Genomic DNA, 18,257 nt, shown 5'->3' with positions numbered 1-18,257 from the left:
CTCTTCATTTTTTTGCCATATTACTGGTTATACATTTTGCAGAGCCACCTTCAGGCTGCAATTTTTTAAATCCAGAAGTCTCAATCTTTGCTTTTTAGAGTAAAGTTCTAAAGCAGTGACATAACAAACAACAGAGTCTTCTTGGATTTATTTATTTATTTTGGATCCTTTATAATCTGACTTCAGTTCTGATTTGGAAAGAGAAACAGTTTTGAATCTCTTGGTAAGATGATTAATACTGAGCCTAAGCCAGGTAGTATTGCTCATTCTGAAGCCTTTTATCTATAGCATTGTTCACTGTACCTTTCTGCTAAAGGAGATATTACAGAGTTCTGACCAAAAGCATATTCAAATTTTGCACCTGGTGTGTGTGTGTGTGTGCATATATATATATATGTATGTATGTGTATGTATGTGTGTGTGTGTGTACACACACACACACACACACATACACATATACATACATACACACAACTTTGGATTCCTGCTCATAAAACTGTCTTTAATTGAAAATAAATTCTAAAGAATGTGAAGGATGCTTTATATACTAAATCAATTCCTATTGATAGTCACTGTATACCCTAACAAAGATTATCCAAAAAATTACATCAGATAATGGTTATTGTATCAGTTGGATATAAGCATATAAACATGATATATACATATGCTCTTCATACATATTTAACCATGTTAGCCAACTTAAATGCTCAACTAGATAAAATGTCTCATTCATTGTGTGAATATGTCCATATGTTTTGTATATAACATGAGCATTCTGCCTAACACTGACATCCGTTATTTACCATACATGCTCAAGAAACACAAAACATAATTTTAAAACAGCAGTTTTTAGTTTTACACTTTTCACCGAAAATAGTGTCTTCAGATGCATCTTTTAATAAAAATGCCACTTAAAAATTCATTTAGAAAGTAACTATCATAAGCTTCTCTGCATGCAATTTACATTCCAATCCCAGTTACAAAACTCCACACATTGAAAAGAATCAGTGGTAAAATTCATTTTTTTTTTGCTTGATGGGTGTGGCATGGGAAGGATATTACAAAATCTCCATCCCCACCCTACTCAGGGGCCAGCCAGAGGTGGGTTTTGCCAGTTCTCTGAACTACTCAAAATTTCTACTACTGGTTCTCCAGAACCTATCAGAACCTGCTGAATTTCACCCAGAAAAGAACTCATTTAACTGCTCCTAAATTAACTTTTGAGAATTTAGTTCAAACGCATCCTATGGATTCCTCTCTAAGCAAAATTAAGGAGTTCCTTAATAAATTCTTACAGAATTAATAAAGAACTTGACAAAAGAGAAAAATAGTAAGAATGTTTAAAACTCATGAGAAATCTCTACAGTGGTGTTTTGGTAGGTAAAGGACAATAATTCATGTAGAAAAGCAACATGTTGAATGAGTTTCTTAGAATATAATAATGATAAAGCTGTCATATCATAGAATTATTTTATCTTCAGAATCATAGAATTATTTTATAATCATAGAAATATATATATATATATATATATATAAAGTCACAACCCCTGGTATGCCCAAATATGGGAGGAAGGTCACACTTCCACTCTCTGTCACAAGAGACCATCCAGACAGAAACCCAATATTTTTTACTGTTGCCTTTTTGTTACATTTGTTATATTATTTTTTACTGTTGCCTTTTTGTTACATTTGTTATAATATATAAAAAAAGAAAAGCAGTAGAAGTGAAATGTTATTTTGCAAATACTATACTTACAGCTGCCGGAAGCTGGCTACTTTTTTTTGCCTAAGAAAAAAATGTTTCTGAAAATGAAATTACCATTTCAAATAACTTTTATTAAGCTATAGCAGGAGCAAGGTTTCATCTTAACATCTTGCATCCTACAGAAAAAAAATTGCCACACAAATGATATAGCTCTGAATCATGTTTCCAAAGCCTAGAACAGCATATGCAAAACACTCTTCTCTCTCATCATTTTCTCAGTTTTTTATTTTTCCTCTGATTCAAATTTAATACAAACATGTGTATTTCTGAATGCCTGTCAAGCCAAAAGGAAATTTAGCCCCACATGAAACAAACAAAGGCCTTGAAGTTATAAAATAAAACACAGACATTTCCTTTTATAAGATTAAAATATACTCCAAACTCTGAAGGAGAAAAGAAAGATTTTTGTGGTTGATAGCAAATAAAAAATGAATTCATAGCAAAAAATATTTATTATTATTGTCAATTTATTTGCCGTGCATCTCGCAGTTCAAAGTGATTCTTAAATAAGAATCTCCTATAGAAAAAGAGAAGAATGTAAGACAACACAGAAGTTCGGGGCGATTAATAAAACATTTCGGATGAGACAGACAGATTTATTCAGGTGATTGTATTTAAAAAAAGTTTTGGTTTTCCTTTTGAATCTAGCAACCTAGAGCCCAACGTCTACCTCCAATAATCCTTCTAACTACCTCTATTCAACTACCTCTAACTACCTATAAACAAAAACACTATGAAGAACTGAAGCTTATTTTTCAGGCTAGAATGGCTCAACTGCTAGATAATTCCCATTACTGCTAAGTATTACTTTAGTTTACTTCCTTGCCTCTTCTTATCTGAAGCACAAAATGTGGAAGAAGAGTCTGGCATTTAGCAGAAAAACAGATTCATCCAGTGCCAGGTTTTAATTACATTTATAAGCAATTATTACTATTTCCTGAAATCAAGGTTTTTATTTAACTTTTATGCTGTAAACTGCCCAGGGTCATTAACATGAGATGGGCACCAAATAAATAAGTAAAAAATAAATAACAAACAAATAAATATAAATTTTCAAATCCAAGCCTGGGAACACAATTATCAAGAATTGCATTGTTCTTTCATTTTTTTTGCCTGAATTCAAACAATAGAATTTAAATCTACATTTTCAATCGTGACTGTATATTGTTTTACAATTATTTTAATGTTCACTCTTCAACTTTAGTACTTCTCAATTGTTCTCCATTATATTTTGGTGCTATGGGTTGCCTTGTCCTAATAGATAAACAACTTTGCAATATATTAAATAAATCAGGGAATAAACTTATTTTTATGCTATTTTTCCTACCAAAACCATTGTAAGCAACATAAAAATAATATTTTCTGTTAACAGAAGTCAATTTAAGACTATAAGATATGAAATATATGACGGAAACAAATACCTTCAAATTATTTTAAGTGATCGCCTCCTGATTATCCTCAGAAATTTGGCTCTGTGAAGTAAGGCTTACTGAACACAAAACAAGACAGATTTTTATAACTTCATTATTAATTCTATAGGGAGGTGGATTCTTCAAGAAAAAGAGGCCACATGGTTTTTACTAATGACTGAGAATATCCAAGCACTGTACATGTAGCTGGAGAGCTGAGCCGCTGACATCTTTCAACAACCCAGGAAAGTGTGAAAGCTAAGAAAGTTAGAACTTGGAGTACTGTACAAGCTAGTCAAAACAGACAAGAGTACTGGAAAAGATTCTACACTCTTTAGCTGAAAACTGAAAAGTGATGGGTAGTGTTAATATGAAAGCAAGATCCCTGCGCCAGATTTAGATTTTTTAAATTGTGTATTTTATCTCAGTCTGACCTCCATAGTATTTTATATCAGAATTCAGCAAAGACCCATAAAGGTGTAAGAGAAGTGCCACTGGATTAGATTTTTTAAAAATAGGAATTTCAGAAGAATAGTTGCAATGTTGCATCTTAAAGATCAATAAGCACAGCATTCTGCAGGTTTACAGATTTAATAACTACTCCTGAACCTGGAATTCTTTAGACCTATCACAGATCAATGACATGATAGTAAAATTTAGAATGCAATTATATCATATTGTGCACTGTGTGTTCTGAAAAAACAGTGGGGGAAATGGGGTGACAATTATTTAATTCAGCTTCCCAAAGTTCTGCCCTTCCAAAAGTGTTGGAAGAATTTTCAGCTTTGATGGACAGTGGGGGAAATGGGGTGACAATTATTTAATTCAGCTTCCCAAAGTTCTGCCCTTCCAAAAGTGTTGGAAGAATTTTCAGCTTTGATGGCTAATTTAAGGGATCCTGAGAATTACATTTCCAGCCTTTCTGGGTGGCACAAGACTGCTCTAATACCTGTAGTTTCTACAATTTAAGAAATGTTAAAGAAAATAAAATAGAAACTCTTCTTCAAAAGTTCGTCTACTCTCATAAAGTTGAGTAAAATTCAAAATGTTCTTCAGTAACTCTTCCTTAGTCTGCAGGGTACCCATTATCCGAATAGAGGTAGATGTAAATTTTTCCTGGCAACCCAGCTGCCATTCAAATGCCAGAACAGACAGGAAATAATTTTACATAGTTAGCTTGCTCAGAAAACCTTCCTCCAGTTATAAAAATAGCACCAATAATATAGCAGTTTGATGCAATCTGACAGAAATGCCAACATACCCGTCACATGATTTCATACGTCTTCTATCTGCTCTCTGCAATTTCTAAAAATCAGTTGTTGTAAGTAGTATAAGAATTACGGTTAATTATACATCCTTTCCTTATTTTTTGTCCCTGCCTTAACTCATATTTCATGCAGGAAAGGTACAGCTTCAGTTTATAAAACTTTAGTGAAACTTCAGTTCTATTAATATAATGCCCCAAGATGCTAAGAACAATGAAGAGACATACTGTGTTGTTGTTGTTATACAGTAGTAACAAGACATATGGGTGACTCCATAGGTTGCCATCCCCTAATTGTTTTTCAGGCAAGCCTGAAACTGTCAAGAATGTCAGCTGCTTAAGCAAAACTGTTTAAAAGAGTTGAAGATAAAACTCTGATGCTCTGATTTCTGTTTTAGAGAAAACACTTCAACTCAGAGAGCATTTCATTAGATAAATTTATGTTTTCCATTCTCCTTAAGTTGACTTAATTAAGAGCAAATTACAACAGCACATTGCTTGCAGCTACCATTTCATAATTAAATATAAGCAAATGGAAGCTCAGGTAGAGAAATAAATGCTTTGAATGGTTATGCAAAAAGAAGGAGAATGGCACCATTTACCTCATGGATGAGAGCTATAAACATCTGGTGGAAGTTTCGCCCCCTGCTGGCTAAAAACCGACTGATAGGTTTGCCGTCTTTGCCCACATGAATTGGAAGATCATAACTCAGTAACATGCCAGCTGAAAAAAGTGTTTATACGTGCATTTAATTGCTGATAACTGTTCCAAAAACATATGTTAACATTATTGTAAAATTATATAAAACTGTAATACAGAAAAGGTGAAAACGGGGATTTCAGAAGAATTTGGTAATTATTTCTTAAAGGCGAGGGGGAGATGCAAATTACCGATTTTCTTTTCAGTATATCAGAAAATATATTTTTTCTTCTATTCAGGACTCACTTTTCTTATAGCAAACTTATTCTATAATACACCCATGAATGGGCATGGAGACCTGATCTATACCAAGTTAACATGCGGAATAAGAGGAAAGCATTTTCCAAAGACATTTTATTACACAAAATTTACCTATTATCTATCTATTCACATGAACTATGTTGCTTTTGTTTAGACTTTCACTAGATGCCATTGGAATATTTAATAATTCATGCACTTGGATGAGGCATGGTCTGGATGAAGATCCAGGTCTTCCCCACTCTTCTAAATAACAGCAGAGTGAGGGAGGGGTCATCTGGTTTTTAGGGGAAGTCTCATTCCAGAGGGCAGCTGCTGCTACAGAAAAGTATGCTTCCAAAATCCTAAAAGATGGCATTATTTAATTGAAGGAATCCAGAGCATGCTAACCCTATAGAATCAAAATGGCTGGGCAATCCCTCAAGTAATCAGGCCCTATAAACTATAGGTAACAACCTAGATAGTGAACCTATGGCACACGTACCACAGGTGACCCACGGAGCCATTCGTTAGGGCACATGAGGCATTGCCCTGTCAGCTCCAGTGTACACCATCTAACTTCAGCCTCATTTTCGGCTATTTTTTGTCCTCCAAAGGCTTCCCTAAAGCCTCTGGAGGGCAAAAAACAACTTAACGTGCAAACCAGAGGTTTGGGAACGAACTTCTGGTTTTCCTGTAGGGCCGTTTTTTGCACTTCTGGGCACTTTTCACACTTCATCCATTCCTTAAATTCCAGGTTACTCATAGGACTATTTTTTGCCCTCCGGAGGCTTCAGGGAAGCCTACTGAAGCCTCCAGAGGGCCTCCGGGTGGTGGTGGGAGGTCGTTTTCACCCTCTCCAGGCTCCTAGAAAGCCTCTGGAGCCTGGGGAGGGTGAAAAACGGGCCCATCATGTGCCAAAAGCGGGGGGGAGGGTGGGGGTCACATGCATAGAATTATGAGTGTGGGCATGCCCATGCACGACCCCCCCCCCTGTGCTCCCCCCGCTTTTGGCACGTGATGGGAAAAGGGTTAGCCATCACTGACCTAGAATATTAGTTTTGGTGACATTTCAATCATAGAATGCTTTGCTTTATGTGCAATATATTTTAAGTCTTTTAAACTATTCAAGTATCTTATTATTCAGGCTTTTAAAATTTTGTTGTGGCTTTTTAAAATCCCTGCTCTTAGTAATCAGAACTGGAATAAGAACACTTAGTAGACAGCATTACTGGGTGACTGTGCAGTGTTCTTGTTTTTTTAAAAAAGAAATGTAAAGGCAAGGCATACATGGTATTTATTCTGAATGTCAAGTTATGCCAATTGTGACATTTAAATGTTTTAAATGTATGAATGCCTCCCAGAGTGACATAAAAATAAAGTCAATAGGTACACAAAGAGACACTGAAAGAATCTTACCTGCAATGCCAGGTTTGAGCCCAGGCTGCTTGTTCCTCTCATGCATTTTTATCATAAAGTTTGGAACACTTGATAGTGTTTTTCCATGGTCTGACCGCACTGCATTACCTCGCAGTGCAGAATGGTATATTCCACGAGGCATGTTAGCCATCTCTTCTTTCACAAGTGATGTTGCAAACTCTACAAAAGCTAAAGGGGAGGAGGGGAAGAAGTGAAAAGGCAGTGAGGAGACTGAAAGAAAACAAAGGGCAACTGACTGGAGAAAGCAGAACCACCCAACCAAAGCAGAACCACAATGATTATCTGGGAATGTTATATTGAAATAAGTGGTAACTCCATTTTCAATCACAGCTTCAAGGTCATGGTTTCTGTAATTCCTAAGCAAGACTTCATATTCACCTCCCACTCAAAATGTCAGCTCAGGAAGCCTTCAATAAATGGTGTCAGATGTTCCAGCTCAGGAACAAAAACAAACAGCCCAAAATGGCTTATATGTTGATCAATGGACCCTTTGTCTGACCATTCAAATGAGACCCCCAATTTGAAACAACAGAAGTGACTTTAGCCTTACAGCATCCAAAAACTATCCCACAATGCTTATTGTGATTTAAAATAAACAATGCAAGAGAGATACTGTGAAAAATAGATAGATGCAACAGGGTTAGGTTGATCAAAGATAGCAAAGCTGGGGTTTTAAAATCACGCTAAGTGATGAAATTTTTAACAATTGTTATAATTGGGAAACTGAAATGCAAGGGCCTCTGTAGTCAGAGGGACCACAGCAGGTCACACCACTCATTGCTTCATCATCAATAGGCAAAGTAAGGCAACATTTGTTAGGTTTAACAATCTGTATGTGTTTTTTATTACATAATGAGAACTTGCATTTTTTTCCCTCAGAGGGAAAGTTAAAAACAACTGTTTCTCATTAGCTGGGTGGATCTGATGTACAGTTTTGCTAAAACATATACAGAGCTCGGTATCTTATAAACTGGAGCTAGTATTGACTGAAAACTTATTCATATACTCATTCCTGCAAGCCAGACATACACAAAGAGTCACAAATCAGTTAACAAAATCCAGTCAGATTCTGATGCTCTTTTACTTTTCATCCTCCAATCTTTTCTTATTTCATCTATTCTCCTGAAAACGACCCATTCTCCCACCCCACTTCCTGCCTGTTATTTCTCTTAATAACAGCGAGAGGGAAGTGTCAGAAAAAGCAGTCCATTATTTATAGGAAGACTAGGACAACTTTTCAAATCTACTAGCAGATCAAAAAATTAACATGACCATAACACCAAATCTGTGCTTCTATTTAGGAATACTTTGGTTATTTCTTGAGATTTTTGTTCATGCTGCCTAAAGTGCATCCGTCAAACATATCTTTGGGGATTTCTTCTTGCCCCTATTAACTATATATTTTGGACAACTGACAGAGATTCATGTAAAACAATTTAATAAAGGAAGAGAGGAAAAACTCCTTATGCAAACATTCCAATAGACATTACTTAGAAATGTTATCCAGAATAATTTCTTTTATAACTATTTAAACCAAACTATTTATTTTACCGCAAATACCAACAGTTCCTTTGTCAATACCATAGATCCTTTATTTGTTACAATAACTTTTATTTACTGCTTAAGAATCAGTTTTATAAATGATACCAAGGTTAGGATTATTGTTAGGAATTCTATTGGCTACATATTGTCTTGAACAAATAAATACAAATACAATAGCAGAGTTGCAAAGGACCTTGGAGGTCTTCTAGTCCAACCCCCTGCCTAGGCAGAAAACCCTATACCATTTCAGACAAATGGCTATCCAACATCTTCTTAAAGACTTCCAGTGTTGGGGCATTCACAACTTCTGGACGCAAGTTGTTCCACTGATTAATTGTTCTAACTGTCAGGAAATTTATCCTCAGTTCTAAGTTGCTTCTCTCCTTGATTAGTTTCCACTCATTGCTTCTTGTTCTACACTCATATATGATATATTTATCAGCACAAATACAACACTAATGTAACAAAGGCAAAAATATTGGGTTTCTGTCTGGATGGTCTTTTATGACGAGCCGATGGACAGAGAATGGAAGCAGTGAACTTCCCATATTTGGGCATACCAGGGGTTTTGACTTTAAATATATACCTTTCTCCCTGGCTCAGCTGATAAGGAGAAGAACCCTGTGGCTTAATGGTTAACACATCTGCCTAAGATGCAATACAGCACAGGTTGCAATCCCAGTAAGGGTATGGCTAGCTGATGAGAGCTAAATAGCTTGAAATAGATCTATACTAGTCTCCCTTTATTTATTTATCAGCACAAATACAACACAAATGTAACAAAAGGCAACAGTAAAAATATTGGGTTTCTGTCTGGATGGTCTCTTGTGACGAGCCGATGGACAGAGAATGGAAGTAGTGAACTTCCTCCCATATTTGGGCATACCAGGGGTTGTGACTTTAAATATATATATATGTATGTATGTATGTATGTATGTATGTATGTATGTATGTATGTATATGTATATATACATACATACATACACACACATACATACATATATACATATATACATACATACACGCACACATTATTATAATTATCAATCAGTTATTTAACTGTATCCATTATCACTTGGTTTTATACATGATGCTCTAAATTTAACTAAACTGACTTAATTTTTTATTATAAGCTTTCATTACATCAACCTGTGTCTTTCCAGGAATAGTGCAGTCTTATGTCTCTTGCCATTTGTGGCATTAGTATTCTGGTTATTTCCTTAGTAAGTTTTGTATGGACTTCTCTTCACTTATTGCATATCTTGTATAAACTCAAAACCCTCCATCTGCTTCTTCGATCAGCTTATCTTTGGTTATCACTAGTGCTTCTGACAAAATTTCTCTCCTTAGTTCCATCAATTCTTCTCTCTTTTCTTCTTCTATACTTTGAGATCTGGGGTAGAGCTCCAGTCCATCTATCTCCCCTTTCCATATTCCACTCTTTCCATTTCCAACCACGCTCAGTTCACTGTCAGTATCAACCATTTTCTTTTCTCTTTGTTTATTTATTCCTTCAGTTTTTAGAACTCTGATCTCCACTTTCTTCATTTGGTGAACATCCTCAATTTTTCCATCAAATTTTGCTGTTCTAAGATCTATGTTCTCCAATCTCTTCTCAATTCTCTGTTACTTCTAATAGTTTTTGAATTTCAAACATAATTTTTTTCAATGTTAAAAGTTTCTTTTTCATGTTGCACCATTCTTCCAACTTGTAAACACTGCCACTCTGGCATTCAAAACTTTTTATTAAATTTAAAGCAAGTTCATTTACAATCTTTCAAGACAAGGCTTTGTTTTCACTCCACTTTAGCTGCCAATGAAGCTCCCGAGAAGGACCTGTATAAACAACCCGTGCTCTTCTCACTCTCTGTAAACAAGCTGAAGAACCTTGAAATGCAAAATCAAATTATCAAAGAGAAAAAAGAATAGACAATATTTCCAAGCTTTCCAAGTCTCCAGCCTCCAAGTGGCAGTGTTACTTCCTTTCCCTCTGTTATTACAGCCCTCTTTGTATTCCTTTTATATCTTCTTTATATTCCAGGCTTAAAGAAAACAAAATTCTTAAATGGAGCCAAAAAAAAAACCCATCCAATCCAGCATTATAAAAATAAGGAAAAATATTTTAATCCATAGGTATTAAAAAAAGAATATAAAAAGTAGTAGAAGAAAAACTAATCCATTCAATTTAAAGAATAGGAAACATTTGCAAAAGTTCCATTCGTATAAGAATTTTTTTTAAAAAGGGATAACACACTATCTAATGTAGCTTAATTTAGCCACCTGTTCTCTTCTGTTTTCAAATGTAATTTAGCTTTAATTTTTTTTGGGGGGGGGTAGTCTCTTTTATAATAATATTTCCTCACCAGATGAACACACTTTCTCTTTCCATTTTCCTTCCATTCTCGAACTGTCCCAACTTCAGCAGCTTCAATGGCTGCACTTCTATTGCCGGCAAAAAAAGATTCTCCTGGATCAATCAGGGACTTTGTGGTGTCCAAGATCAGCAGGACGTACTCTTCCCTATCACCATCTCTTCAGGACAGTTTAGGTCCAAAAGGACAGTCCAACGGCAAAAGTATCGACTGTGATCTTGGGAGCTCTACGTCAGATCCTCCTCTCTCACTTCACGTGATTTTGAGTCTATCCCTCTGTTTATGTAGCCCAGAATTGTGTTGGCCTTTTTGGCAGCTGCTGCACACTGCTGGCTCATATTTAAATGGTTGTCCACTAGGACTCCAAGATCCCTCTCACAATTACTACTATTGAGCAAGATACCACCTATACTATACCTGTGCATTTCGTTTTTCTTGCCTAAATGTAGAACCTTACTCTTTTCACCATTAAATTTCATTTTATTAGATAGTGCCCAATGTTCAGGTTTGTCAAGATCCTTCTGTATCTTAAGCCTATCATCTGGAATATTGGCTATTGCTGCCAGCTTGGTGTCATCTGCAAATGTGATGCGTTCCCCATTTATTCCCTCATCCAAATCATTGATGATGTTGGTACCTTTTTGGTACTTTTTTCCAAGCACATACAAATATAAGGACATCCATCAAACACAGGTTAGAATCAGCCAAAAACCAGGCCCTAAGATGGATCAAAACAATATTTATATTAAATTCTGTTCCAGATTCACAGGTGGTGGCTATGTTTAAGGGAACAAAGTTTTCTTTTTATGAACCTTTTGCAATTCTACTGCTCTACTGGCGAGATTCCACGGACGCAATAAGAGTGGAAAAATGTGTACATTTTGCTGCCCGTATCACCACTAGGTAAGTCCTGATAAAGGCTCTTAATAGTGATCGATCAGATTAGCACAAATGATTGCTTGGTATACTTTACTTAGACAGGTAATCCTCAACTTACAACCACAATTGAGCCTAAAATTTTTGTTGCTAAATGAGACAGTTGTTAAGTGAGTTTTTCCCCATTTGATGACTTTTTTTGCCACATGTATTAAGTGAATCATTGATTTTGCTTGTTAAAAGGTCACAAAAGGGGATCGATCACATGACCCCGGGACACTGCAATCATCATAAATATGAGTCAGTTGTCAAGCATCTGAATTTTGATCACATGACCATGAGGATGCTGCAATAGTCATAAGTGTGAAAAACACCCACAAGGAGTCATTTTTTTCAGTGCCATTGTAACTTTGAATGGCCACTAAATGAACTATTGTTAAGTCGTGGACCAAAAGCGCCATTTCCAAACTGAACTTTTAGAAATAATTTAAATAAACTATATGTTTGATGTTATAAAATTTTAAAACTATTACAAATTATCATGCTTTATGAATATGCTGTACCTTGTAAAACAGGAGGAGGAGTGAGCATCAACAATTTGATATATGAGTGGCCAGGCACAGACAAATCTGCTTCTTCTTCTTCCTCCCCCTCCTCTATCTCTACGTCCATTTTTTGTTGATCCAATTCTGGTCTTGCCTGTATGCATGATAAATCATGAAAAAGAAAAAAAGTGCCTGCAATTGGTTATACAGAATCGAACTTTAACAACTGAAAATAAGTTTCCCTAAGTCCACTGAAAGGAAGGGCAACTAAACTTGGACCTTCCTCAGTTTAATTCCTTCTAAACATAACTAGAGTTCACATAATTCCCAGACTTCATAGTTATTGGAGAAGTTGTTATAAATAAATTTGGTCCCACTAAAGGCTTTATTTTCTTTTCTAAAAAAATATTGCAACCTTCCTATAAGTGCTATAACCAAAAGATGTTTGAGTCCTCTCAGATTAAAAAAAACTGGAGTTAGGAAATATCAACTCTATACAGACTAAATTGTAATCTGCTAAATTTTGAATTGATGCATTATGTCAGGGGTGTCAAACTCAATTTCATTGAGGGCCACATCAGAGTTGTGTTTAACCTTGGGGTGGTTTGTTCTCAGAAACTATTATTAAAATCTTATTAGAAACAATCTCCTAAGTCAAAAGAAAAAAAAACATGATACATGTTGCTTCTCTGTAAATCTTTTACAACTGTATTGGAGTACACAATCGCCCTATTAATTGACTATTAAGGATGAGAGGTAGGGGTTGGGGTATTTTTTGGCTTGGCTTATCCACTCCATTATGACTTTATTGATCCAGCTCCTGCTTACTATGCAGCTGGAACATCTGATTATTTTCAAAACAAATCTTCCCATTTAAAGAAGACTTTGCTTCCAAACTTCCACATGCAACAGGTAGAAGGATATGAGTCCAGGCAACTGGAATATATTGTAATACAAGAGACACAGTAGCAACCATACAGCCATTTCCTATTAAGATCAGATGAATTACTGAATGTCCAAGCAAGGTTTGGACACTGTTTCCACACTGTTTTGTATTCCTGTTGATTACAACACTTACCCATAATTAAAGTAAGAAAGATCTACCTGTTCAGGAAGATGGAGGATGGTGTATTCTTCAGGATGAAATTCAGAGAGAGATTTATATGCAGAGATAGCTACAAGAGAATCCTAAAGAAAAATATTGCCATCACATCATTGCAAATAAGGATGGATAAGGAAAAATACTGTATTGATCTATTATGTTAAATGCATCATTGATTTCCCAAGTAGAGAATGTAGGACAAGTTCTAAATTGTCTTGAACCTTGTGGTTAAAAGCAAATAGTGTGTGCTAAAAATCACATCTCCCAAACTTACTGAGCAAAAGAAACCTTTTTTTTTTACTGTACATAAGTTGTATTATTCTGCAATAGTTAGATTATAGTAGGGCTTTGGGGTAAACATCTGAGATATTACTTAATGGTAAGATCAAAACTTTCAAAATAAAAATTGACTGTCTTATATTTTGAACCTTCTGACTGTTAAATGTTTTAGAAATAAAGAATGGTGACTTGCCCAAAGCAACACACAGTTCATTTACTATGACTGTATTGTGGTCTTGATGAAATTTGTGGATTTTTATGGAAAATTATCAATATCATTGACCAATCATAACTAGGCAATAAAGAATTAAGAAGGTATGCAGTAGTTGTAGAAAAAAAGATTGCCTTTTTTAATAACATGTCATAATCATGATTATGTGACACATAATTGGACAGAGAAACTAGATGCTTAATGCAACACCAGAAAATATTTAAATAAGCCTAGTACCTGGCCAAAGTCAGTTCATTTTCTAGTATCTCACCTTGCTTTGTGTGTGGCTCCATAGGAAACTGACAACTTGAGCTTTAAACTTCTATAACGTCAAATGTAGGAGAGAGAACAAAATCCAACTTATAAATATTCTTTTTATTAAGGAAACATGATAGAAAATTGAGGTAAATAACACATTGTAAAATAAACCAAGACAGGCATTTATGGATTAGCATTTTATTTGAGGCAGTGACAAGGGAAAAATATTTCTTTGCGGCCACTGGAGTTTAATTTAAAATAACAAGAAAGGTTTTTGCAATTTAGCTGGCTCCAAAATGAAGACTAATAGTCCTTATTACACTTACTGAGAAAATTTCAAAGGTCAAAAATTATATTCAAGATCCCATATTCAATGATGTATAATAAAAATGCAAAGTACTACTTGAGGTTGAGGGGGAGGGTTGACCTTTAAGTACCCTTAAAGAGGCAATTCACAAAACGTTTTCAATGTTACAATCTCAACCATGTAAACAGATTTAAATGCTTTTAGAAGCATAGACGTTACCTATTAAAACATTCTGCTCAGTCTTTCGTTGACAGAATAATTATATTAAATATATGCAACTGCATTTGCAATATGAACAACCAGATACAGCCAAATGACCCTAAGAGAGCCATCTTTCTGCTCATTAGAGCAAACTGTGTGTATGTGGTGAGGGGGGGTAGGGAAAACATAGCACTAGAATTTACTCAATATTTAACTGGATTTTATCAAATTCTTTGGAAAATATATCTATGGAGTAATATAAGACACAAATCCCCAACCTTTTTGGGTCTGCGGACTGGTGGCAGCGGCTTCAATGGTAGAGGAAAATGGGTTAGGGTTTCACAGTGCAACCTAAACCCTGTGCACACACAAATGAAGCTTCGCATGCTTGCCTGCTACTTCAACAGCCCAGTTCAAAACGGCACAGCCTAATAGTGAACCACAGCCCAGGAATTGGGCATCCTTGATATAAGAGACTGCACTGTAAAGTAGCTGATTATATCCTTTTATCAAAGATCCCAATGATCTTCAATACAAGGATATAATCATCCTATTTACTCGCTTTCAGATAATTTATTTCCATCAGGACAAAACAAAACAAATTGCAGTCTAATATTATACAGGTAGTCCTCAATTTACAACCATTCATTTAGTGACTGTTCAAGCATCCTAATTTTGATGATTTGCAATGGCACTGGAATAAGCGTTTTTCACACCTATGAACGTTGCAGCATCCCCATGGTCAAATCATCAAAATTAGGATGCTTGGCAACTGGAGTGTAGTTAGGATGGATGCAAGGTCCTGGGATCACACAGTCACATTTTGCAACCTTCTGACAAGCATAGGAAATGGGGAAAACAGTTTCATTTAATAACCAGGTTACTAATTTAACAACTGCAGTGATTCACTTAATAACTGTAGCAAGAAAGGTTGTAAAATGGTGAAAAAGTTATTTAACGGTCTTGCTTAGGAACATACATTTTGAGCTCAATTGTGGTTGCAAGTTGAGGAGTACCTGTATAGCTGTAATATACCAAAAATATATCAAGCAATTACCTGTATGTAGCTTAAGTGTATGTTCATAGACTAGGAAAACTACCCTGATTTTATAATGGCTAATTCAATTAAAATATCTGCCTATAAGACAGCTATTATTAAAAAGTCAAATTTTGTATAGACATCTAAAATGGAATGTATTTTTCATAACTCTTCCACATTAGATTGGCATTTTATGAAATAAATTGAATACCTAACTGCCACTGTTACAAGATTTGATTCGATTGTTCATTGCTCATTTACTTTTTAAAAAAAATGTAGGCTGGAAAAATGCAGAAAAGCACCACCCCAATGATTACAGTGTTGTACAAACTCTGCAATACCAAAAGGTTAAATTATTTGGAGGTTTTCACCTCAAGGAAATAGCATGCTTAGTGGAATGAACATTTGGGATCTGTTAGACATTTAACAGTTAAATTCGTACAGAATACAGTTATCCACCTAGCTATTTGTAGATTATTTATAAAATGTAGTATGCTGCTGAATACTAGTTGCTAGGCAACATAAGGAGAAAGTGCTAATACATTCATATTGCGCCTATGGAAGTATAGAGGATGGCTTCTTTAGAATAGAATGCTGAGCTAGATAAGCTTTTGGTCTAATCTGGAGAAGGCTTATTTACTTGTGGCAAACAAAACTATTTAAAATTAAAGTAATTTTCAAGTTGTTATAGAGATGGTTCCAGCCAATGAGAAAACTAAGGGCAAATTCCTATTTAAATTGATTCTTCCTGAATACGATTCCTTTTCCATAAGTTATTAAGAAATCCTCAATAATTCCATGAAAGCGCCAGACTTTCAATTTTAACAAAATGATCATAAAAACCTTCAGCTCTTCAGTCCATTCTAGTTTTAATCGCTACTCAGCCATGAAATATAGGTTGTCCTTGACTTACAATTTGTTTGTTTAGTGACCGAAGTTACGCCACTGAAAAAGTGTTCCTACAACCATTTTTCAACTTATGACCGTTGCAGCATCCCCATGGTCATGTGATCAAAATTTAGACACTTGGTAACTGACTTATATTTATGACAGTTCCACTGTCCTAGGGACCTTCTGACAAGCAAAGTCAATGCGGAAGCCAGATTAAGTTAACTGTGTTATTAATTTAGCAACTGCAGTGGTTCACTTAATACCTGTAGCAAAAACTGTCATAAAAAGAGTGCAAAACTCACTTAACAACTGTCTCACTTAGCAACAGAAATTTCAGGCTCAATTGTGGTCGTAAGTCGAGGGTACCTCTAAACATTAGTTCTGGCCCCGAGTAGTTCTATGATTGGTCTGAACTTCTCAAATCTCCAATGTATTTAATGCATCTTACTTAGAAGTAAAGATAAAATCTCCTTTAGAGTACTGGCAACAAAAAAATGGCTTGCCACTGCTGTCTGTTGGAATATTTTTCAATTTCTTAAACTTGCCTATGTCTAGCGAATTCAAAGTGCTCTGCTATCCAAATACTAATGAGGTCCAATCCTGCTTAGCTTTTTTGAAGAACACCAAGGTTGATTGTTATCTGCTAATCTATAAAAATAACAATTCTTCAAAAGTTGAAGGAAAAATAGCAAAGGAAATCTGGCTCTACTGCTTTCCAATAATGCCATTAGAACATTGCCTTGACTCTGCAGTTCAATTGCCTTCACTTATGTTCATAAACAATCTTCAAGGAAGTATTAACTTGATTGCCTTATTTAAAATTACAGATTTTTAAAAAAGTAAATCAGTATGAGACACATACCTCATATTCACTCGAATTTACCATTAACGAAGGGACAAGAGAGAACAGTTCATTGAGTGTTTTTAAAATAAATGGCCGGGTATCACAGTTCAGTTTTGGTGAGAGTGCATTCCATGTAGAACGAATGCAAACAACCTAGAATAGAGAAACAAAGGCTGCTTTAAGCATGGCAGAGGCTCTGTGTGTGTGTGTGTTTAAAATATGTTTAACGATATATGATATATGGATTAGAAATAGCACTTACAAATTGCATTTTGTAGGCACTCCGGATGTGCCATATTTCAGATAGAAACTTAATTATTATTAAGCAACTAAAATTTAACCAAAATTAAGTCCATTTTATACTGTTGATATTTACCATGGATATAATAAACGTATTAATGAAATCCAGATCTTGATAGCTTCAACAGACTGACTATATCCAATGCCTTGGGATTGAAAAGTATAACTAACATGCATATATACCATCATAAAATTCCCTTTTGCTTTAAGCAACATTATGTAAAACACAGAATGGGAATAAAAATAGTAAGCAAAAGAAATTAAAGACATGACATAAGAAAAATGAACACAGCCGGAACTAGTTTATATCAACAACACACACTACATACTGTGTACCAAAAAAAAGACACCAGGTCTTATTTTCAGAGGATATTTAATTACTGACTCACCTCGAGGCGGTGGCATTGACAGCCCCGTCCAGCAGGAGCCTGTTGCTGGCCCACTTCTCCTGCAACTGCTTGTTATCAGCTGCAAAGGGCTTTCCAGAAGGCCTCTGCAGCTGATAACAGATTGATTTGGAGCTCTGTTATTGGCTGCATGACAACAAAATGGAGGCCAGGGGCGATGTATGCGAGCGGTGGAAAACAACCGTAGAAGTAAGCCTGCAAGATGAGGCAGATGTTGGGGTGTACGAGGCCTGGTAAGTAGGACAGCTCCACCACCACCCCATTCCTA

At 35.5% G+C, this 18,257-nt stretch overlaps 1 protein-coding gene across 1 annotated transcript in view; it reads right to left on the bottom strand.

Moving 5' to 3' along the window:
• The window catches only part of FOCAD (focadhesin), a 155,932-nt gene that overhangs the window by 56,419 nt on the left and 81,256 nt on the right, over nucleotides 1–18,257 (bottom strand). The window contains exons 16-21 of the mRNA XM_087716118.1: nucleotides 17,301–17,435; nucleotides 14,014–14,064; nucleotides 13,255–13,338; nucleotides 12,169–12,304; nucleotides 6,795–6,983; nucleotides 5,041–5,162 (exon numbers count right to left, since the gene is read on the bottom strand). Of these exons, the coding sequence (XP_087572244.1) occupies nucleotides 5,041–5,162; nucleotides 6,795–6,983; nucleotides 12,169–12,304; nucleotides 13,255–13,338; nucleotides 14,014–14,064; nucleotides 17,301–17,435 (717 nt within the window). The remainder of the gene's footprint in view (nucleotides 1–5,040; nucleotides 5,163–6,794; nucleotides 6,984–12,168; nucleotides 12,305–13,254; nucleotides 13,339–14,013; nucleotides 14,065–17,300; nucleotides 17,436–18,257) is intronic.

Source organism: Thamnophis sirtalis, unplaced genomic scaffold, assembly GCF_051295495.1.
Source record: "Thamnophis sirtalis isolate CommonGarterSnake01/CBP01778 unplaced genomic scaffold, rThaSir2_p1.2 scaffold_5, whole genome shotgun sequence".
NCBI classification, from domain to species: domain Eukaryota; kingdom Metazoa; phylum Chordata; class Lepidosauria; order Squamata; family Natricidae; genus Thamnophis; species Thamnophis sirtalis.
Note: the sequence above shows the minus strand (reverse complement) of the source record. Positions and strands in the feature narration are given on the sequence as shown.